Source organism: Cynocephalus volans, chromosome 6 (assembly GCF_027409185.1).
Source record: "Cynocephalus volans isolate mCynVol1 chromosome 6, mCynVol1.pri, whole genome shotgun sequence".
In the NCBI taxonomy this organism is placed as follows: domain Eukaryota; kingdom Metazoa; phylum Chordata; class Mammalia; order Dermoptera; family Cynocephalidae; genus Cynocephalus; species Cynocephalus volans.
This window is the reverse complement of record NC_084465.1, coordinates 99,540,139-99,563,171: the sequence shown is the minus strand read 5'-3', so window position 1 is coordinate 99,563,171 and position 23,033 is coordinate 99,540,139. Positions and strand designations below refer to the sequence as shown.

General features: G+C 48.4%; 1 protein-coding gene across 1 annotated transcript in view; it reads right to left on the bottom strand.

Moving 5' to 3' along the window:
• C6H16orf96 (chromosome 6 C16orf96 homolog) overlaps window positions 1-22,768 on the bottom strand; it is a 32,988-nt gene extending 10,220 nt beyond the window's left edge. Inside the window, exons 1-9 of the mRNA XM_063101089.1 lie at window positions 22,349-22,768; window positions 12,382-12,486; window positions 10,942-11,022; window positions 10,547-10,633; window positions 9,207-10,416; window positions 7,146-7,231; window positions 6,589-6,699; window positions 1,828-1,902; window positions 1,045-1,209 (exon numbers count right to left, since the gene is read on the bottom strand). Coding sequence (XP_062957159.1) covers window positions 1,045-1,209; window positions 1,828-1,902; window positions 6,589-6,699; window positions 7,146-7,231; window positions 9,207-10,416; window positions 10,547-10,633; window positions 10,942-11,022; window positions 12,382-12,486; window positions 22,349-22,768 — 2,340 coding nt within the window. The remainder of the gene's footprint in view (window positions 1-1,044; window positions 1,210-1,827; window positions 1,903-6,588; window positions 6,700-7,145; window positions 7,232-9,206; window positions 10,417-10,546; window positions 10,634-10,941; window positions 11,023-12,381; window positions 12,487-22,348) is intronic.
• Window positions 22,769-23,033: the final 265 nt, after the last annotated feature.

Below are 23,033 nucleotides of genomic sequence, written 5' to 3'. Positions count from 1 at the left end.
TAACACCATTGAATTATTGAAGAAAAACAGGTCAGTTGTTCTGTGAACTGTCATCCAGCTGTAATTTTGCATTGATTTGTGTAATTTATTTGATAATACATCTCTGCAAAGACCACTATCTGTTTTGTTCATGCTGGATCCCCAGTGACTAGCATTCCAGGTACCCAATGCATAGCTGATAAATGAATAAATTCCCATTTCACAGAGGAGCAAACTGAGCCTTGGCGAGGCTATATAAGTTTTCTCAGTGCATGCTCCTGCTCATGGGGGAGCTGGACTCAAACGGGAGCTGCCAGATTCTCCACCCAAGCTCTTCTGGCCATTCTAGCCACTTCAGTTGCCAGAACCATGTAGCACTGCAATTGTTGATCTTACTGTCCCTGTCTCTCTATTAGACTGTACAAATTGAGGCAGGGGCTGTGACTCCTCATTGACACTTCCCCAAGGTCTGGCACATCACAGGCAGTCAGTAAGTGATGAATGAATGAATGAATGACCAGCATGGTCTCTCTGCAGACTCCTCTTCTGCACCCCACATGTCCCTTTGCTTGCCCAGCCAGTAGAGGTGTGGTGGTCAGCTTGCAAGATGGTCCCCAACTATCCCTCTGGGTACTCACACCATTGAGTAGTCCACTCCCACATTGAATAGGGCTGACTTATGTAACCAACAGGATATTACAAAAGCGATGGAGGTGGACTCCTGTGGCTAAGTCATAAGACATCGCAGCTTCTCTCTTGCTCTCTTGGGTCATTTGTTCTGGAGGATGTCAGCTGTCATGAGGCCATTCAAGCAGCCCTAAGGAGTCGTTCACGTGATGAGGAATGGAGGAGTCTAACCAACAGCCACGCAAGGTCACCATCTTCAAAGTGGCTCCTCCAGCCCCAGTCATGCCTTCAGATGACACAGCCATGGGTCACCCTGAGCCACCCAGCTAAGCAGCTCCCAGACTCTAGCCCCTCAGAGGTTGTGAATGTTGGCTGAAGCTGCTAAGTTCTAGGGTGATTCATCATGCAGCAAGTGACAACGAACACAGGGACACTCACCTTGGTGTTCAAGTCTTTGCTGAGCTTATTAACACTTGTCCTCCAGTCATCTTCGTGGGTTGTGACCCTGAACAGCATGTCCTGAATCACCTCATTCAGCTCCGTTGCCACTGTCTCCAGGTCGGCCCGGCTTGCCTTACTGGCCAGGGTGCTCCTGTCGGCTTTCTATGGAGAGAGGGTTAAGCTCTATGAGAGCTCAGGGAGTCGGGGCTGCTGGAGTGTGAGCTGGGGAAGCCAGGAGATATCGGACCCCTGTGGTCAATTTTTCTAGTTCAGGACCCTGGACTTTTAGTCTTGGCTTAAATTCAGCCTTGGGGTCTATGCTGGTTCAAACACAACCTTGAGATCTAAGTCAAGGTTTTCCTGGAACAGGGAAGTTGATGCTTGATTTTTAAGTTCACAGAACACGGTGTCACTAATCCTGAGTCATGGAAAATAGGAGTTAATGGGACAACTTTTGAGAAGTTCCCTCAACCTTTCTATATGGATAAAGGCAGAAGGAAAAGCTGGAAGGTCTCTGCCTGGCTTTGCCCAGATGATTCGGTTTCCCCAGGTGGGAGAGTCGTGACTAAGGATGGGGAGCTGGGGCAGAATGGCGAGTCTGGGCTCAGGATGGGAGCAGGAGCTCAGGAGGGGAACAGGGCTCAGGATGGGCAGCAGGAAATCAGGGTGGGAGCAGGGCTCAGGATGGGGAGTGGGGGCTCAGGATGGGAGTAGGGGCTCAAGACGGGGAGTGGGGGCTCAGGATGGGGACTGAGTAAGGCAGAGACACCACTCACACACCTCCTTCAGCTCCTGCTCCATCGTGATTTTATCCACCTTGCTCATTTCCAGCCTTTTGATTTGTGCCTGGAGACCCTAAGAGCAGATGAAAAGGCACATCAGCCATCCTCAGAAGCCTCAGGGATGATTTCAGCCTCCCACTTCCACCATTGCTATGTGCTGGAAGGGCCGACGGAGCCAGTTGGACAGGCAGGTGGGCGCCTTGGAGGGTTCCAGATCAAAGGCTCTAAGTTCCAAGATCAGAAGGGAAGGAACATGGAACTTGGGACAGCTGTCCCCTCGGAGGTGGCATCATAGGAATTTGCTTGCACAGGGAGTTAGACCTGAGGAAGGAAAGCACACACCGATGCTGATGATTCGGCTCCAAGATGTGCAGGGCAAGTTCACCTCTTCTAATCTGTAATGGGGTCCTGGTGTGGATTCCAAACTATCACCAGCTGAGTACTTACATGCCACACATTGTGCCCACGTGTTAGGGGAAACCCTTCTTTCCCACCCTCAGAACTCCAGGTAGAGCCAATTCTACCCATTAATTCTCATCTCTCTCCACTTACTAGGTCCCCCCATGATAGTAGCAGCAGCTAATCTGCCTGGGAAGAGCCTCCCCATGGCCACAGAGGATGGAGTCACTTTTCCTCCAAAGCCGCGAGCAGGCTTCTACTTCTCCCTCCGTGTCTGATCTCCTCCTCACGCTTAGGAACAGAACTTCCAACCTTTAGCTGGAACGTGGCTGCCCAGAATCAAGATTGCATTTCACAGCCTCTCTTTTAGCTTAGTGTGACCATTGAGGTGTATATGGGAGCAAGAGGGAGGGTGTCTAACCTCCTCCATCCTCTATCCTCTTCACTGCCGGCTTGAACGTAGAGTTAATGACTGGAGTTAACCCCCAGCAGCCATCGTGGACCATGAGGTGAGCTTGTGAGTGGAAGTCACAGAGGAGAATAAGAAAAACGGAGCTTGGGTCTCCAACACTGTGGAGCACCCTACCAGCTCTGAACAGAGCATCCAAATTTCTTGAATGTGAAAGAGAATAAACTTATGCATTGTTTAAACTGGTTATGCGGGGGGCTTTATGTTATTTGAAGTTGAACCGAATTCTAATTCACACAAAGCTCCGTCACATCCACTTAGAGCCACAGGAGGGTCCCAAGGTCTAGAAGGAGAGACATAGGGAGCAGAAGCTTTGGTCTCCAGTCCAGCTGCTCCCTGCAACCCAATATCAACCTTTCAGAGTTATCAGGAACAGCATTAATACTTCTACCTCCACTTGGCTCTTTCTGTATTTTCTCAACTAGTTAAAAATCTATAAATAAATAGTGGTGATTAGGTGGGACCCTCTAACTTCCATTGCCAGGGTCACTTGTGAGCAGTGGCTCACCCAAAATTGATGTCCTCCCAGAACCTGTGAATGTGGCATTCTTTGCAAATAATAAGGGTCTCTGCAGATATGATTAAAGTTAATCTGAGGCCATAGTGGACTAGGTGGGCCCTGAATGCAGTGACTGATGTCCTTATAAGAGAAGGCCATGTGAAGACACAGAGACACAGAGAGAGGCTGTGTGACCACAGAAGCAGAGAATGGAGTGATGCAGCTGTAAGCTAAGGGACACCTGGAGCCACCAGAAGCTGGAAGAGGCCAGGAAGGATTCTCCCCAAGAACCCTCATAGGGAACATGGCCCCGTGACACCTTAATTTCAGACTTCTGGCCTCCAGAACTGTGAGAGAATAAATCTCTATCTCTTTAAGACACCCAGTTTGTGGCAATTTGTTACAGCAGGTGATAAACCCAGTAAGTGGTAGAATTGGGATTCAAACCCAGGTGTACCTATCTCAAAGCCTGTGCTCAGAACCACAATACCAGGCCACCTCCTGGCCAGGTAAGCTGAGGCTGGTTCTTTGCCTGAATTTCTGTCTCTTCCTCTTTAAAATGGCATAAATTCTACTCCTCTTCCAAAGGCATTGAGGGGACTAGAAATAGAATTGAGAACGTCCCAGCAGACAGTTAACATTCAATACACATGAGCTATCAGTCTTCTCCTGCACCAAGCCAGAGCTGTGCATAAACCACTTTTCTTCAAGGATGATTTCGGGATGCAGCACAGCTTTCTAAAAGACTGCCTGTCCACTTACAAAGGGCAAACCACGTTTTCTATAGAATCAATAGGAAAGATCCAGGACTGGCCGATTAGCTCATTTGTTTAGAGCTTGGTGCTGGTAACACCAAGGTCAAGGGTTCGGTCCCTGTCCCGGCCAGCCAATCAAAAAAATGATTCTGTTCGTGTTTATTTTCCTGCTGTGTGCTTGGCGGGAAACAGTCTAAGAGAAACCCTCCAGAAGCTCTAAACTCTCTCCACCTGCTGATCACACTGGTCCTTTTTTCCCATGACAAGGCTACTCGTGGCTTTGACTCTGGACTCCTGGGTGCTTATAGGAGAGGCTCAGAAAGAACTGTGCCTGGGAGGACCCCAGGGCTCTAGCAGCTGATGCCCACAGTCTCTCTTGGTGATGGCCATCACCTAAACCTGGGCTCCTGTGACTGTCATAACAAATTACCACTAACAGGCTGGCTTAATACTACAGAAATCTATTCTTTCCCACTTCAGGAGGCCAGACATCCAAAATCAAACTGTTAGCAGAACCACGCTCCCTCCAAGGGTTCAAGGGGAAAATATTTCCTGCCTCTTCCAACTTCTGGTGCCTCCTGGCCTTCCTTGGCTTGTGGCCACATCACTCCGATCTCTGCCTCCATCTTCATATGGCCTCCTCCTGTGTGTCTCAAATCTCCTTCTCCTTTCTCCTATGAGGACACTTGTCATTGGATTTTTTGCTTTCCTGCACCAAACAGGATGATCTCTTCATCTCAAGATCCTCAATTATATCTGCAGAGACTTTTATATCAAATAAAGTCACATTCACAGGTTCCAGGGATTAGGACATGGACATATGTTTTTTGGGGTCCACCATTCAACCGATAACACCTCATGATGTTTTTGGAGCCACTGCTACTCAGGCATCCATTCCTAGGGATTGTTCTGCAAGCAGTCTTAGATTTGCTCCTTGCTGCAAATGAGCCTGTCCTTTGATTTCTAGAAATTTCTTGATTTTGCAAAGTATTTCTACACATTACCTCATTTGATTACCTCCAAAGTCCATTGAACTGTATACGTTTTTAGTAAATGCAAAGACATACCATAGTTTGGAACAGTACAACAATGTATAAAAGACTAATACAAGGGGTCTTCAAAAAGCTCATGGAAAGATTTGTATTATCTTTTGATTCCATCTTCCCATGAGCCTTTTGATGAACCCTCATATGTAAAAATGTCTCTTCTCCCCAACTGAAGTTATGATTAAATCCCATTCAAAATAGTAATGTAGTGTTTCCACTTCCTGGATGGTCAAGGGAATTCCTGACGCTCCCACAACTGTCCACTCTGGAAAAATTAAATACACACACACATGTGCACACACACACAGACACACGTGTGCATGCACACGCACCCCTGAAGGCACTGGAGAATGCACAAAAGCAGGCAGATTCTTCAGGTAAGTCAACACTTGATAGCTGAGAACTTGCACAGGGAGAATCATCTGCTTTATTTTATTTAAATTGAGATGAAATCCACATAAGATGAAATTTACTATTTTAAAGTGAGCAATTCAGTGGCATTTAGTGCATTCACAGTTTTGTGCAACCACCACTGCTGTCTAGCCAACACGTTTTTATTATCCCAAAAGGAAACCCGGTACCTGTTAGCAGTCACTCCCCACTTCTCACTTCCCCTATTCCCCGGCAACTACCAATGTGTTATCTCTACGAATTTACCTATTCTGCATATTTCATATAAAAGGAATTGTACAATATCTGACCTTTTATGTCTGGCTTCCTTCCCTTAGCATAATGTTTTTGAAGTTCATCCATGTTGCAACATCTATCAGTACTGACTTGGGATCAGGAGCCCCCATAGAAACAACTATTGTTCTATTTGAGACTTTGTCTCTCTATACTTTGGGGGAAGGTCATTCCCTCCTACTGGAAACCATCCTTTCTCCAAAGGCCTGGGACCTCTGGGACAAGATATAGACTGAATGTGTAGGTCCTAAGGACCCATCAGGCCAGGACAAAAGGCCAGCTCATTGAGTCAGACCCCTTCAGGTCCGCCAGGGAAGATGTCCGGTTGAGTGAGCCCTAGGGAGCTGCTCTGTATCCATCTTCACATTTATCCTATTAGCAAATCTGCTGTTCCAGAAAGGCCCTGCAGTGCTGAGAACTCAGGGAAGGGCCTTGTTCCCCCAAAGCAAGCTGGTGTAGGGGAAATGTTACGAACATATGAATTGACACAAGAAATCCTCTTATTCATTCATTGATTCATTCTGCAAATGTTATTGAGCCTTCACTCTGTCCTTCTAAGGGTGGGTGACACAGCAGTCAACCAGAGGGACACTATCCAGGTCCTTCTGTTTATATGTGTGTGGGAGGTGATGGTAGGATTTGTCTGTTTTTAACTGAGGTATAATTTAGGGCAAATGAAAAAAAAACTGGGGGGGGGAGAGCTGACCGGTACAGGAATCGAACCCTGAGCCTTGGTGTTATCAGTGAAGTACAATTTAGGCACAGTAAAATGCCAGTAAAGTGTTCACTGGTTCCCTGGCCTTCAGGGCATCCCCACTTTCTGCAAAACCTCTGGGGAGAGTCTCAAATGTCCCAATGAAGAATCCTCCCCTTGTCTCCTGTCCGGAGCCCACCCAGACCTCCAAACCTTGAACTCATCCAGGCGATTCTGGAGGTTTGTCACTGTCCTGTCCAGCACAGTGTAGTGGTCCTTCATCATGTCTATCTGTTTGCCCCAAATTCTCTCAAGTTCCTTCTCCTAGAAGCGGGAGACACAGATGTCCAAGGCTTCTGAGGTCACCATGGCTGGGAAAGGGCCTAAGGCAGCCAAGCAGAATGTACCAGACCAGTTTGCCTCTAAACTGACATCTTTTTTTTTGGCAGCTGGCTGGTACAGGGATCCAAACCTTTGACCTTGGTGTTATCAGCACCGTACTCTAACCAAGAGTAACCAGTCAGCCCTTCCGATCTGCCATCTTGACAGCCACCTGAGACACTCAATAGGAGGACCCATGCAGCCACTTCCCATGGACCCCCACCCCAGCTGGCTCCTCCTCCACATGGCTGCAGACGTCTTCTCAGCCCCCTCACTCCCCAGGCCCCCTTTCAGCTGCAGACAAAGGCTGCATCTGGGGGGATCGTGGGGTCAAGGAGTCTGCCATCAGCTCACCTCAAGCCATCATCTTCTCCTCCAGGGACACTGACCTTTAGCCTGGATTTCTGGAGGTTGCCAATCTTTTCCTGCAAGACATCCAGGGTTGTCCCAGGCTTTGAAATACCTCCCATGTTAGCTGAAAGCAAAGGAGGGAGTGGCTGTTGGGGGCAGGGATGGAAGAAGAGGATTTGGCTAGAGCTCCACCTGCTTCTGTCATGACATGTCTAAAGCAGCACTGTCAGACAGAAATGTACTGTCAACTTACGGGCCTTTGGGGTACTTTTAGATTTTCTTCTTTGTTTCCTTATTTTTGGTAACTGGCCAGTATGGGGATTTGAGCCCTTGACCTTGGTGTTATCAGCACCACGCTCTAACTAACTGAGCTAACCGGCCAGCCCTCATTTTAGATTTTCTAGTAGCCACATTTTTAAGAATTCTAAAAAGAAGAAGGTGAAATTAATTTGAATAAAATATCTTATTTAACCCAGTATATCCAAAATAGTATCACTTTAATATGTCATCAAAAAATTTTTCACGTGATTTTTTATATCTTTTCATATTAAACCTTCAATATCTGGTGTGTATTCACACATAGAGCACATCTGAATTTGAACTTGCTACGTTTCAAGAGCTTAATAGCCACACGTGACTTGTGGTGACCATATTAGATGGCAAAGGCCTAAGAAAACCCCTCCGGAATTTACCATCCCTTCCCACACCAGAAGTGACCCGAGAAAACTACAAAGCTCCTTATTTATGAAGGTATATGAAGTGCATAAGGGTACTTCAAAAAGTACACAGCAGGATTTGCATATCTTTTAATTCCATTTTTCCACAAATTTTTTGAAGTATCCTCATATTATCCCACTGCAAGATAAAGAGAAATTTAACTGGAAAAAAAAAAAAAAAAAGGAGGAGGTGGGGGAAAAGTAGCCTATATTCAATTTTGAGGTCAAAAACAATGTAAATGACACAGTTAGAAATGTATGAAAAATCGCAGCCAAGATAAGCTTTACAATCTATCTTTAGTTTTCTTAATAAAAGTGGCATCTGGTCAGAAGCGGAATTTGGGCTATTATTGCTTTATGTTTTAAATTTAAATTCATTGCTCCCATAATGTTAGCTGTGTACCAGCACTCATTGATATGATTCTTTTTAGCTATGTGATGTTCTGCTCTCTTTTTTCTCCAAGCTTTATGGGATAGCATGGCCCATCAGGGTAGTGCCACATAAGGGTTTGGTTTGACTTAGGTTAATTCAACTGTTATACTTGTCAGAGCTTGAAAAAACGAGATAATGATTCAAGAGTGTAGGGCAGCGGATCTCAAAGTGGGTTTCCTGGGTCCGTGGCATCAGCATCAGCATCTCTGGGGAACTGGTTAAAAACACAAATTCTTGGGCCCCATCCAGGCAGATTGAGACAGAAATTCCAGGGTTGGGGCCCAGCAGTCCACTTTAACAAGGAACACCGAGATGAGCTCAAGGTTGGGAACTGCTAGCATAAACCACTCAGCTCTTCATTCGCCGCAGTGAGTGTGCCAGGCACGGGCATGAAATGGGGGCATAGGGCTGGCCGGTTAGCTCAGTGGGTTAGAGCATGGTGCTGGTAACACCGAGGTCCAGAGTTTGATCCCTGTACTGGCCAGCCACCAAAAAAAAATGGGGGAATAAATCTACTGGTCTGCCACAGTGGTCTTTAAGGATATGTATTTTTGCCTGGCAGTTGCTTCTAATCCCAAGCTGACCACTTCATCTAGGGTCTGTTCAGTGCTGTCAAACACTGTCCAAACTGGACTTATCAAATCACTGTGCAGTACTGTTTTTGTGGGCTATAATAGGGGTCTTTATGCGTAATTTCGACATGTAATTTTCTTCCTTAAGTGCCAACTTTAGACCCCTATGGCTTCTCACCCCTAAGATAAGACCTCCCTCTACATTTATTAAAAAGAATAGATTAATAAGAAGCTAATGCTTCAGCCAAAGGAGTGACTGGCTAATGGTTGAATGTAGATTCTGTTGGGGGAGTCAAATGAAGGAGAGGAGGTGCTTCTTGAAGGCCTCATGGAGGGCCTGAGCCCCTTCTTCCCCTCCCAGCGCCAGCCCAAGCCTACCTAGATAAGTCAATTGCTGCTGCAGGTTGGATGACAGCTGGGCAAATTCTTCTTTTAGGGAGTCGTGTCTAATAGGTATCTGGGCCACATGGCTCATGGAATACTTGACAGCTTTCTTCTTGTCTTCAGGGGTCATGGCCTGCTTGGCAGCCATTATGGCCTGGCTTAGGGCTGTATTGGAAGTAAAATCATGGGCAGAGTATGGGGGAGAGATGATTTCATAGTTTTCCAGCTCCTTGTTGTCATCGCTGAAGACCATGGTGTCTATGGCCCCACGGGTAGTCCCTGCACCTAGAACATCTGCAAAGACCCCTAAAGGCCCGGATGTGGCCACACTTGTTGCAATGGTGGCCAGTTTGGTGGCAGGGGCATCCTTGACCCAGTTGGCAGCGGGCCTGGCTGCCTGGGCTGCTGAGTTTGCTGCAGCTCTGTAGGCTGCAGCCGCAGAGGCAGCAATGACCGCAGTGGTTCTCAACCGCTGAATGGCAGACTGGGGACCTTTAGGGCGTGCTTCTTCGGGGGCCCCATCTTTGGGGGTTCCATCCTGAACAACTCCCAGGTGCTGGGCATTATATTCGTCCTCCTTCTCTTCAACAGTTGGGAGCATGTTACTCTCTGCCTGGTGAGGCTGGAGTGGCCGCAGTAGACGATGCCAGGCTGAGCCGAACTCCCTGGCTGTTGGTGGGGCACTGGAGGGTGGGGGCTGAGTGGGCTGCAGGAGACGTGATGGCCTGGAGCCCCCAAAAGGCCAAGTACCAGCCCCACGCCAGCCTCTGGGGATAGGCCAAACTCCAGGTGGTGGGGGCTGAGCACCTGGGGCGAGCGCAGGTCCAGGTGCAGTCCAAGGTGCTGGCATGAATCCAGGTGTCACACTGGGCCCCAGCCCAGGCCCCAGTGCAGGCAGGAGCTCGGACTCCAGCCCTGGCGCAGGTGCAGATCCAGGCACAGGCCTGGGCCCAGGTGCAGGTGCAGGACCAGGCTTGAGGGCCTGAGGCTGGCCTGGCCCCTCAGCACTGCCAAGTGCATTTGTGTGGGCATACTCCTCCTCTGTTAGGAGACCGGGGACCTCGGAATGCCAGATGGTCTTCAGGAGCGTTGGGCCTTGTGTGGGTTCCGTGTCATGGACAGGACGAACAGTTTCAAAGTGTTCGGCCTGTTCAAGGGCTGCATCTGGGAGCTGCTCCGTGGTCTGCCACAGATCGGCCAGTTCCTGCTCTAGAGAAGCACCTTCCTGCAGAAGAAGGGGCTGAGAGGCTGGGCTGGCTTCCCACCCAACTCCCCACTCTCAGTCACCTGCCTACTCCCCTCTCTGCCGACTTCCTGGGCCCCCTGCTGCTCACCGAGCTGAAGATGGCCTCGTGGAGGTCGCTCCAGAGCACCATGTCGTCAGTTTGGGGAATGGTTTGAATCTTGTTCTGAAGAGAAGTCTGAAGGGTGGAGTTCGCAAATGCAGGGTGTGAATCTGGAGGGCACGATGCCCTCAGGGGGGGCTCCCGTCCACGATGCCCCCCCTACACCCACCCCGGGGGGCTGCCCCCCATGCCATCCTCCCATACCCTCCTTTGGGGGGCTCTCTGTCCATGCTGCCCCTCACACCCACCCTTGGGGGGCTCCACACTGCCCCCCACACTTGCAGAGGAACATTTCCAGACTGTGTTCTCCTCACCCCTCCCCACCCCCAGCACCAGGACGCAAGGGGTAGGGGACTGGAGGGAGGATAGCCCACGGCTCTCACCACTTCCCGCTGCAAAGCCCTTGTCTTCTGGTTCTGCACTTTCAGGTCTTCACTGAAGGTACCCATTGTTTCTGGTGGCATCTGTCAAATGAACCTGTCCGTGGGCTGGGGGTGTAGGCTCTGGTCCTGCCCATGCTTTCCCACCACTCTAGGTGACTGAGAGCTTGAGAAGGAAGAATGGATTCCAAAGCCAGTGTTTGCCAGGGAGTGGGAAAAGGGTAGGAAAGGGTTCCATGAGCAAGTAAGTTTGGGAAATGCTGGGCTAAAAAGCATTCAACAGGTTTCTGCACTGCAGAACTTCTCAGAGCCTTGATGGGCAAAAGCATACTGAGAATCTCCAAGAGATGGGCCAAAGAGACATTGTTTCTCAAACAGATTTGTCCAAAAGGTCCTTTTTGGTTTTGGGGGGGGGGTGTTGTTGTTGTTGTTGTTGTTTTAAAGATGACGGTAAGGAGATCTTAACCTTGACCTGGTGTTGTCAGCACCACGATCTCCCAAGTGAGCTAACCGGCCATCCCTATATAGAGATCCGAACCCGTGGCCTTGGTGTTATCAACACCACACTCTCCCAAGTGATCCACGGGCTGGCCCCTCAAGAGGCCCTTTTTGGTATTTAGTGATGCAGCTGCCTGGCAGTACCCTTTCTGCTCAGATGGGAGCTAGCCAGCCCAAGAATGAAGATCTCACATCTGCCACTGCCATCAAATGCACACACTGACTTACAAATTGCGGTGATACATTAAATCACCTTGTGTAGGGCAAGTTGTTAAACCTCAGCCACAACACTGGCTAGAGTTGTGGAGACCTGGCTTCTGACCCCAGCTCTGATTCACCAGGTGTAGACTGGGGGCAGGTGCTACATGCTTCAGGGATTCTGTATCCTTCTACATCATGAGAGTGAGTTAGAACTCGCTTAGGTTGATGGCTTGTGGCTACATAAATAGCTAGTATGTATGCCTGTGCTAGCTTTATTTCACATTTCAGTGTGGATAGAGCTTTCTAGAAAAGGAAGAGGTATTCTCTTTCTGCTAAGTTGGTAAGCCTGGAGTTGCCAAGACTTGGGGAGTACTTGCCTGAGAATGAAGCCAACACAGAGGAAAACATCACTAAGAATTGTTGATGTTGTGTGAGCACCTAGATCTGGCTGTACCTGAAGGCATATCTGGACTTTTCAGTAAATAATTCCCTTATTTTGCCTCAGCCAGGATGAACTGGGTTTCTGTCACTTACAACCAATATCCTAACACAGTGGGGTAAGGAGCATGGAGGAGCTATGGAGAGCTTGGTGGGACAGGCCAAGGGGCTGGGCCATGTTGGCCCCCCTTCTCCTACCCTCATGGCTGCATTCTTTGACTGAAAAGCTTTTCGGTTGTCCTGTTGCCCCTACCACCAGAGGTCTGAGCAGCATAGCTAGCATGGAGGAGGCTAGGGAGGGACTACCTTTTCAAACAGGTCCTTCAGCATGTCCACATCCTTCCTGAGGGTTTCAATGGTGACCTTGAGTGCATAAATCTCAGTGAGCAAATCCTGCAGGATCTTCATGGACTGAAGATGGGGAGAGGAGGGGAAAACATGAAGTTGGGTGTAGCTGGGAGAGAAGGCAAGTAACTTGCAGAAGCTCTGTGAAGATAGCCATGGTCCAAGGGGTGCTTATAGCTCTCCCAGGACCTGGGCTGGAGTGCACACAGAGGTCAGAAAATGAGACTAAAGTCAACAATGCTCTGAGCTCAGGCAGCCTGGGTGGCAAAGAGGCAACTCTGTATTTAAATGTATTCAGTAACCAGTAGTTACTCATCATGAAACATCTCATGCCCTTCCCTGTGAGATGCATGTCAGCCAGGATATGTAGGGGAGATATGACTGAATTTACATTTTTAAAGGATTCCTCTGGCTGCATGTAGAGTTTGGCTCTGGGAGAGCAAGTGGGAAATCAGGGGACCAGTGAGGAAACTTCCAGGCATGAGCTGATGGCTGCAATGCTGGGCCCATATCTCAGCTCCACCACTGACTGGGGCTGCTACTGTATCTTTCTAGGTTTTAGAGTCCTCAACCATAAAATGGGTATGATAAAAATGTGACAATGTACATAAAGGGTCTAGTGCATAGTTAGACATTAAGTTAACAAAAATAAAAAATAGCAAAGTGGCAGAAGTCAGTCCTTATCTATAATTACACTAAATGTAAATGGATTAAACATCCAACTACATGATATTTGTAAGAGATACATTTTAGATTCAAAGACACAAATAGGGTGAAAGTAAAAGGATAGAAAAAGATATACTATGCAATCGGGAATCAAAAGAGAGCTAGAATAGCTATACTAATAACAGACAAAATAGACTTTAAGACAAGACCAGACAGGGACATATATAATGATGAGAGTCAATCTACCAGGAAGATATCATAATTATAAACATATATGTACTAACAACAAAGTACATGAAGGAAAAATGGACAGAACTGAAAGGAGAAACCCACAATTAAACAAGAATAGTTGGAGATTTCAATACCTCATTTTCAGTAATGAATAGAATAACTAAATAGAAGATCAGCAAGGAAGCAGAAGACTTGAACAATACTATAAACCAACTAGACATAACAGATATCTACAGAACACCCCTCTCAACAATGGCAGAATTTAAAGTGACAAATGGGTGAGCTAAATACTATGATTTGATTACTGCATACTATATAAATGGACCCCAATATCATATTGTATTCCATAAATACATACATTATGATAAAATGAAAAAGTGGAGGCAGGAATAGAGAGTGACTGCTCATGGTTAAGAAGTTTCTTTTTGGGCTGTTGAAAATGCCCTAAATTTATGAGTTTGCTATTGTTGTTGTTTACAATTGGCCAGTTCAGGGATTGAACCCTGGACCTTGGGAAAATGTCCTAAATTTAGATTGTGATAAAAGTTGCATGTGTCTGTGAATATACTGTAATCACTGAACTGTACTCCTTTAATAGATACATTTTCTGGTATGTGAAATATATCTCAATAAAGCTGTAAAAAATAGCATTTTTGTTTTAGAAACCATTGGGGGAAATTTCAACACTGTCTACTATACTGTCAGGGCTTACTTTTAATCTTGTTGGGAGTGATAACAGTACTATGGAGTAGGTTTTACAAGTCCTCATCTGCTGTAGATAGCAACTACTTTTCAGAGAAATGGGCAATGTCCGGACCCCACCTATCCACCAGTACTTCCTCTTTCCTCTTGTCTCCCTGGGGGCAACCTAGGAAACAGATATTCTGAGCAGGAGCCATCCCCACCCCAACTCAGGTAAGCGCAGGGCAAGGCCCAGAAAAGATGGCAGAACCTTACAGGCTGCTCCCTGGACAAGGACTGCACATGAGAGAAGAAAGGATTATTTTCTAGTATGGGGTTCTATTCTCCCGTGATATGCACAGTAAAAGGATTCTCACCACAGACCCAGCCTGCTCTCTCACAGGCCTGGGGACACACCCTGGACTCCTGTCTTAGGGACAAAGGGACAGCAGAGGGAGCCCTGGGGGAAGGTCTTTTCTCTGCTCAGGGCTCTCAGGCCATATTCAGGGATTGCGTGGAACTGAGTTCAGGGGGCAGCAAGTCCCAGAAAGCTGCCTTTCTCAGAAGCTGAGTACGTGCATGTGACCATGTGCACGTGGCAGTGCAGTGCAGGCACTCAAAGCCAGGCTTGTCCAAACTTGCTCTCCCTCTCTCTCTCTCTCTGAAGAGGGCTTCAAGAATGCGGGGCTAGGCTAGGGCCCAGTGATTACACAGGCTTTAAGGGGCCCAATAAGTGGTTCCAGAGCAAAGACCACTTAGGGCAATCAGCTGGGTTGGTCCACGTTGCCACAACTGGGGCTTTGGAAAATGGGAATGTTAAAACTTCCCTCCCAGAGAAAGGAGGAGTGCAAAACACGTCATAGCACGCTGGGAAGGGGATAGCAATGATTGGAGCATTCATTACTGTTATTGCAAAACTTCAGCCATGATACTCTAAAACCCCAAAGTGTCTTCAACACCTTTAGGCAATGTTATGAAATACTCAAAAACCAATTTAAATGTAAAATTATTTTAATTTGCAACACACAGCAGGGGTTTTTTTGGTTGTAGTTGTTGGGAGTTTTGAAATCAAAAAAGCAACAACAGGTTGTTAAAAACCCCGAAGACGGGCCGGCCCGTGGCTCACTCGGGAGAGTGTGGTGCTGATAACACCAAGGCCACGGGTTCGGATCCCATATATGGATGGCCGGTTCGCTCACTGGCTGAGCGTGGTGCTCACAACACCAAGTCAAGGGTTAAGATCCCCTTACCGGTCATCTTTTAAAAAAAAAAAAAAAAAAAAAAAAAAAAAAAAACCCCGAAGACTAGGACCCACAACTTTATGGAAACAGGGTTAGACAGAACAATCTTAATAACAAATAGGTGACATCATTCTTCATTTTCTCCTGGGATGCTGGCTGCCAGGGTTTATCATTACAGATGAGAAAACCGAGGCCTCAACAAGACAGACAGGGACTCCCAAAAGCATCTTTCCAAAACACAAGTTCGAGGGCAGCATGGAGATCCTGAATCTGGTGGTCCGGGTATGGCCCGGCAATTCTAGAAAGGCTCCCTATGGGGAGCTGGTGTACAGGCAGGCGTGTGAAACACTGGGTGGGTGGGTGACCTGCAGGAGGTTGCAGTCAGGACTCAATGACCATTGGGGGAGCCCAGGTTTTCTAACCCAGCAGTTCTCAACTGTGGGTGATTTTGCCCCACCCCCACCCCCACCCCGATCCCCACCCCCCGCCATGGGCACTTGGCACTGCCTGTGAGACATTTTTAGTTGCCACCGCTAGAGGGTGCTCCTGGTATCCATTGGGTAGAGGTCATGGGTGCTGCTCAACATTGTGTTCTAGAAAGTTCAACCTTCAACGTTCAAAGTGCCCACAGGGTTGGCTGGTTAATAAAGTGGTTAGACCACAGTCTTGTAACACCGAGGTCAAGGGTTTGGATCCCCATACCAGCTAGCCGCAAAAGAAAAACCAAAGTTCCTACAATGCACACACAAGTTCAAGGGTGCCTCCAAGATCCTGAATCCAGGGAATATGCAATCCTGGAAAGGCTCCCTATGTGGAGCTGATGTCCAGGCAGTCGTGGGAAGCACAAAGAATTATCCTGCCTGAAATATCGGCAGTACTAATACTGAGACCCTGCAGTGTGACCCTGCTTAATAACAACTTGTTGTGCTGCATAAGCCCCCCAAAATCTGGTTGTGTGCTGACCAATGGCACCAGCCTTGTGCCACGTCTGTGGATTCTCCAAAATCAGCCAAGGGGAAGAAGCTTGGCGTCAGCCCTAGTTTCCCAGGCAGCATTTACAGTGTTGGGGGTGAGTGCTGGGACTGGCAGCTTCTATTTCCCCACCCCTGGCCTGTACCCCTTGAGAAGTGCCCCAGAAGGGCAGTAGAGGACACTAACCCAGCCAGCCCAGAGAAAGGGGGCAGAGGGGGAACAGACTAAGGGACCCCAGCATTGCCTCGGTCCACTTAGCTAAGCAGCGTGCACATTCTAGAACCAGCTACCATGTCAACCTCCTTCAATGGAGCATTGTAGTAACCCCAGGCAACTTCACTCAGGCTGGGACAAGGCATTAGCATTCTCTAACGGTGGGGACATTCCTGAGCTGCACAAACAGTCCTCTTAGGGCTGCACGGCCAGGTCTGATCCCATCCACGAGCCCCTTTCATGAGCTGAGTGGGCCGCCCTGTTTAACTGCATGGGGTACATTCTCCAAGCCTTCATCCATCAGGATAGGCCGGGGGGTACCTGCCTCTGAAGGGCTGGCACCCCGGACACTTGAGTCCACCTGTCTTGCCTGCAGGGCCCTCCACCTCCCCGTGGAGCAGTTTCTATCTCAAAGCCTACCTTGTCTGATATTAGCACGGTCACTCCTCTTCCCCTCTGGGTACTGCCTGTGTGGAATATTTTTCTATCCTTTCACATTCAACCTATTTGTGTCTTTGAATCTAAAGTGTATCTCTCTCTACAGCATATAGTTGGATCAAGTTTGATTTTTTAAATCAATTCTGCCAATCTCTGCCTTTTTTGCGGTAAACTACACATAATATTAACATGTACAATTTGATGGCATTTAGTACATACAGAAGGTAGTATAACCATCACCACCATCTAGTTCTGAGACATTATACTCCCCCTAAAGGAAATCCTGTCTCCATTAGCATCCCCATCTCCCCTTCCCCAGCCCCTGGCAACCACTAATCTGCTTTCTGTTTCTACGGATTTGCCTGTACTGGACATTTCATATAAGTGGAATCATACAATTTGTGGTCCTCTGTGTCTCATCTGGTTTTTGTTCTCACAACAACCCTGGGAAGAGGAAACCATTATCAGTCATTATCATGCCTCACCCTCTCCAGTCCGTAAGTGGCCAGGCAAGCTTGATGCCCACAGACCCAAGTGTCCACCTACCCGCTCTGCCCAGGTATCTGCTGACTTCCCCATTTTCTGACTCTGACCTCGAGTGGGTTAACTCTTACTTAACCTCTCTGTGCCTCTGCTTCCTCCTCCATAAACTAGGGATGATAACAGCACCCAGCAGAGGCAAAGGAAGCATTTAGCTCACCAGGAACTTGTGAGCGCTCAGTGCTTGGTGGCTGTGCCAATAATTATATCCCTGGGGAGGGAGCGAGTTTCAAGCGAGGGTGAAGCAAGGGGAGGGGACAGTGAAGGGATGTGGGGGTATGAAGCCCAAGCAAGTCAGGCCAGGCAGAGACGCTGCTGCAGACTCTGGCCTGTGTTCTGGCCAGCTTTGTCTATTTTCTCAATCACCTCCACATATACCTGCACCAAAGTCTTCCCTCCTCAGTGCCCTGGTGTAGTTGATACCTTCTGGTGTGCTCTGGGGTCCTCTTCTCAGACTTGCCAGGGTGGCCCCAGTAGCGATAATTCTTAGACATGACCCTGCCTCCCTGGCCATGGCTGATAGGGCCAGAGGGGTCAGGTGGCCTTCCCATTCTCTCACCCAAAAATTGTAACCCAAAGACCCAGAGACTGGTAAGTGGAAGCTGAGAGGCATGAAGGGCTGTCTTCTAGACTGCAGGAGATCCCCTGACTTTCCTGCTGGGCCTTGACTTCCACCCCATCGAGGCCTGGCCATTCAGTTCCTCCCTGGCTCCAGTGAGAGACCCCAGCACCCTTCAAATATCATGCTATCTTTGTTTTAAGAGTCTCAATCCAAATGCCCACCAGCAGGTGTATTGATAAAGGAAATGCAGTTGATCCACACCATGGAATATGATGCAGATATGAAAAGGAATGAGACACTGAGACACACTACAACCTTGATGGACCTTGAGGACATTATACTTGGTGAAAGAAGCCAGACGCAGAAAGCTACATACATATGATCCCATTTATATGAAATGTCCAGAATAGGCAAAGCCGTAGAGACAGAAAGCAGATTAGTGGTTGTCGGGGGCTGGGGGGAGGGGGAGTAACTGGGGAGTATGGGGTTTCCTTTTGGGGTGATGGAAATGATTTAGGACTAGATAGAGCTGGAGGCTGCACAACATTCTCAATGTATTAAATGCTACTGAATTGTTCTTTTAAATGGTTCATTTTATGTTATGTGAATTTTCCCTCAATTTAAAAAGTGAGAGTGCTAACCTAGGACACCTTGGAAATGACCCTGACTGCCAGAGAGGCACAGCCAGACACTTCAATGGGCACAGTCTGGCTCAAAGAGGATCTGGGACATGCCACCTCTGGATGATAAATGGCCAAGTCTGATGTCCCATCACCACCTGACCCCCCACAACACCAGGCCCTAGAAAGCTAACCCTCTGCCTCCCATTATTCAGATGAAACCAGAGATGCAGGGTGGCACGGGGGCAGTTGTCCAGCCCTGGCAGATATTCAGCTGGAGGTTCGGATGTGCATCTGGACCTGAGTGGAAATAGAGATTTGGGAGCCAGGGCTGGCGGCACCTACAGAGTACATTCTCCCTCCACAGCCTCTCACTTAATCCTTGAAGCCACCCTGCGTGGCATCCAGGTAGATGGTGTGCCCATCTGACAGGATGGAAAGCTGAGGCTTGGACAGGTGAGGCCACCTGGTAGGATAACGCACGTCAAGGCCAGAACCACGTGTTTTTTCCACGGCTCAACCCTGACCCCTTCCAGACATTAACTTCCCTAAGAGCAAGGGACAATGTCTAATTCCCCGTTTTTTAAAAAAAAAAAAATCCCTAACAAAGGTAGTGATTAGGAGGGGGTGCCTGGAAGGGGTGGGGGGGGCTCTTGAGAAGCTGGGAATGGGCTCTTTCTGGATCCGTTTGCTAGTTAGGTGGGTTACATGGGTGTGTACACTTTGTGGAAAGTCAGGGAGCTGTAGGTGCTTTTCTGTATGTATGTTACACTTCATAAAAAAGTGTTTCAAAAAGCTCTGAAACATGAACCTCCGGCTCTTTGCTGAATTGAAATGCTTTGAAGAACACAGTGGATGAGAAGGCACCTTTCCAGGGTCCCTGAAACCGACTCTGAGCGGGAGGACTGCCTTCCATTGGACCCAGCCTGGGCTGGTGACAGTTCTGAACGCTACCAACCCCCACTCCTTTTTGATTAAGAGCTTCCCTTCATTCCTTCCTCTCTCTAATACATCTTTTCCCCTTTCCTCCCTTTCATTCAACTGTGCTGATTGGGCAAAACAGTCTCCAGGAGATAACAGCCAAACTCCCAGTTAGTCCTGACCGGTTTTGGCCAAACCAGAGAATTTGTGCGCAAGTCTCAACTTTGACTCTCATTTCACCTTTTGACGACACAGAGCCAATCTCTCTTCATTTTAATGCTTAAATCTCCACCCCCAAGAGGACATGGGTCGCATGTAACATACACGATGCCATGCCGCGCATGCGTGCTCATCCCCACCTGACTATGTACAGTGATAACCCAGCCCTTGTTGAATATGAATGAGTTCTATAGCTAGACCCCTTAAAAGATTGTAACTCTTGTCTGATGGGGAGCTTGGTTTATTTTAGGTCATGAAATCAGTCTTGCTCCTGGCTTGTGCAACCCACATCAAGTTCCTTTCTGCTGCATTCTCGACTGCCCAGCCATTGTAATTCTTTTGGAGTTCACAATAGGCAAGGACCCCATGAGTGTTTACCCATAAGGGATCGGCAGGGACACCAGACTGTGGCAGAAAGGGGAAGCCAGGGTGGGTTGCTCTGGAAAACTGCCCCACAGGGACCTTCCCTCCCTCCTGTAAACATTTGGCTATGCAGATGGCCATGGGGACCTTGGGAGCAGTTTCCCCTCCTGGACCCGCCCCCAACCTGGCCGCAATCTCAGTCCTGAGCCCGCCCCAGCCCCTGAGCCCAGCCCTGGTGAACCCCATATCTCCCTCTTTAGCCCAAACTTGATCTTGCCTCTCCATGTTTCCCAGGGTATAAGGCAATTACTCTCTGCCAAACCTAGTGCCCAGGGACAAGGACACCTTTTCCCTTCCACTGGAAGACCTGGCCCAGAGCCTAGCACATAGCAGGTGTTTAAAAGGTATGGGGGGCTGAATCAGGGTCCCTAAAGATTTCTACTTCCTAATCCCTGGAATCTGTGAATATGTCACCTTACATGGCAAAGAGGACTCTGCAGATGTGATTAAATGAAGGATCTTGTGATGGGGACATTATCCTGGATTATCTGGGTGGGCCCAATGTAATCAGGAGGTCCTTATAAAAGGGAGGTGGGAAGGTCAGAATCAGAGAGAAATGGGAGGCCAGACGAAAGTCAGAGAGGAAAGAAGCTGCCGGCTTTGAAGATGGAGGAAGGGGCCATGAGCCAAGAAATGCAGGCAGCACCTAGAAGCAGGAAGAGGCAAGGAAACAAATTGTCCCCTAGAGCCTCCAAAAGGAACACAGCCCTGTCTATATTTGATCTTAGCCCAGTGAGACTGATTGGGATTTCTGACCTCCAGCACTGTAAGATAATAAATTCACGTTCTTTGAAGCCACTAAGCTTGTGTTAATTTGTTACAGCAGCAACAGGAAACTAATACAATAGTTTAATTAATAATAGCAATTAATATTTACTTAGCCCTCCCCAGACATCAAGGACCCTTTACTTCATTTATCCCACATGAGAGCTGAGTGAGGCAGTGTTACCACGATCTCCATTTTACAGACAAAATAACTGAGGCCAAAGAGAGTGAGTTGCCCCAAACCATGCATCTCAAAAGGGTGCACTGGGGTTTTATAGAAATGCCCTCAGTTGATGCACACGTGGGGTGTTTCCACTTTTTGGTTATTGCAAATAATGCTGCTATGAACGTTCATGTACAGCTTTTTGTTTAAACACCAGTTTTCCATTCTTTTGGGCACATACCCAGGAGTGGAATGGCTGGGTCACATGGTGACTCTACGTTTAACCATTGGGGAGCTGCCAGGCTGTTTTCCAGGGTGGCTGCACCATTTTGCACTCCTGCCAGCAGTCCGTGAGGGGTCACATTTCTCCACGTCCTCACCCACACTTGTTATTTTCCCTTTCTTATTCCATTTTGGGCCACTACTTATTGAGCACTAACTACACTCTAGTCAGGGAGGCAGGTGAGCCCGGCAGTCCAAGGTGGGGCACGAGTCAGCCACTTCAGCTCAACTCCCGGCTCCACCTGTCACCAGCTGTTGGAACCTCAGCAAATTAATGAGTATTTCTTTTTCTTTTTTTTGGTGGCTGGCCGGTACAGGGATAGAACACTTGACCTTGCTGTTATCAGCATCATGCTTTAACCAACTGAGCTAACTGGCCAGCCCCTAATGAGCATTTTTGAGTGTCAGCCTTCTCACCAATGAAATAGCAATAACACTCCTTCCCCTGCTCACATGGCTAGTTCCTGCAGATTTTTATTACCTGCTTTCTGTCTCTCCTGCAGGCCATGAACTCCTGTTGGCTATGACCACCATGGCACCTCTGCCATGGTGGGTCCCCAATAAATTTTTTCTTATTGAGGTGAGAGTCACATAATATACAATAAGCCACTTTAAAGTGAACAATCCAGTGGCATTTAGTACATCGACGATGTTGCTCAAACACCACCTCTATCTAGTTCCAAAACATTTTTATCACCCCAAAAGGAAACCCCACACCCACTAAATAATACTCCCCGACTCCCCTCCCCCAGCCCCTGGAAACCATCAGTCTGCTTTCTGTCTCTGTGGATTTGCCTATTCTGGACATTTCATATAAATGGAATCAAACAATATGTGGCCTTTTGTGTCTGGTTTCTTTCTTCAATACATGATAAAGGACACAAGTTTGGGGTTTTGTTTCTGCCTGACTCTGAAACCCTGTTCTTCCCCTCGTGCATAAGGGGATAGCCTGGAAGGAGCACAAAGGAAGCTTCTGGAGGCTGGGGCTTACCTTCGCTGTGGCTTCTTCGTGACCCTCCATCATCTTCTGGAGCTTGATCAGATGCCACAGGTCCCGGGCGGGCTGGCCAGTGCCCTTGCTATCCTGCAGCAGCTGGGAGGTGGATGGCAGGTCCTGCAGCACAGCCAGCTGGTTCTCCATCCTGTCGATGCGGTGCACCACTTGGTCAAAGACATTGCCGAGCCTCTTCATGGGATTGAGGATGGGCTGGGCATCTCCTTCCCTGGGCACAAACACCACCTGCGAGGTCTGCAGGAAGTCCTCGTCCCCTGAGAGCACCTTCTTGAGCTCGGCCATGTGGATGTGCTCCAGGATGCCATGGAGTAGCAGGTGCAGGGCCTTGAAGTTCACCACCCCGCACTGCGGTACAGCGATGTTGACCAGCTCAGTGAACGTGAGAGAGAAGCTCATTCTGCTGGGGACAGATCGGCAGGGATCAGGTTTTGGAAGTCCTTGTGGTGGCTTTCAGGGGTCCCAAGAGCTACACGGACAGGTCCTCAGAGGCTCGTGGAGGTGGTGAGTCACAGTGGTCAGGGAGGAATGGCCTCTGTCCTTGCCGGAGCGCAGATCAGAGTTTCTGGTCGCTAAGACACCAAAGAATGTTCCGAGAGCCTGGAGTGGGCAGTGCTCCCGGGCGAGCCACGCCCGGTGTAGGTGCTCAATTAACACTTGACAA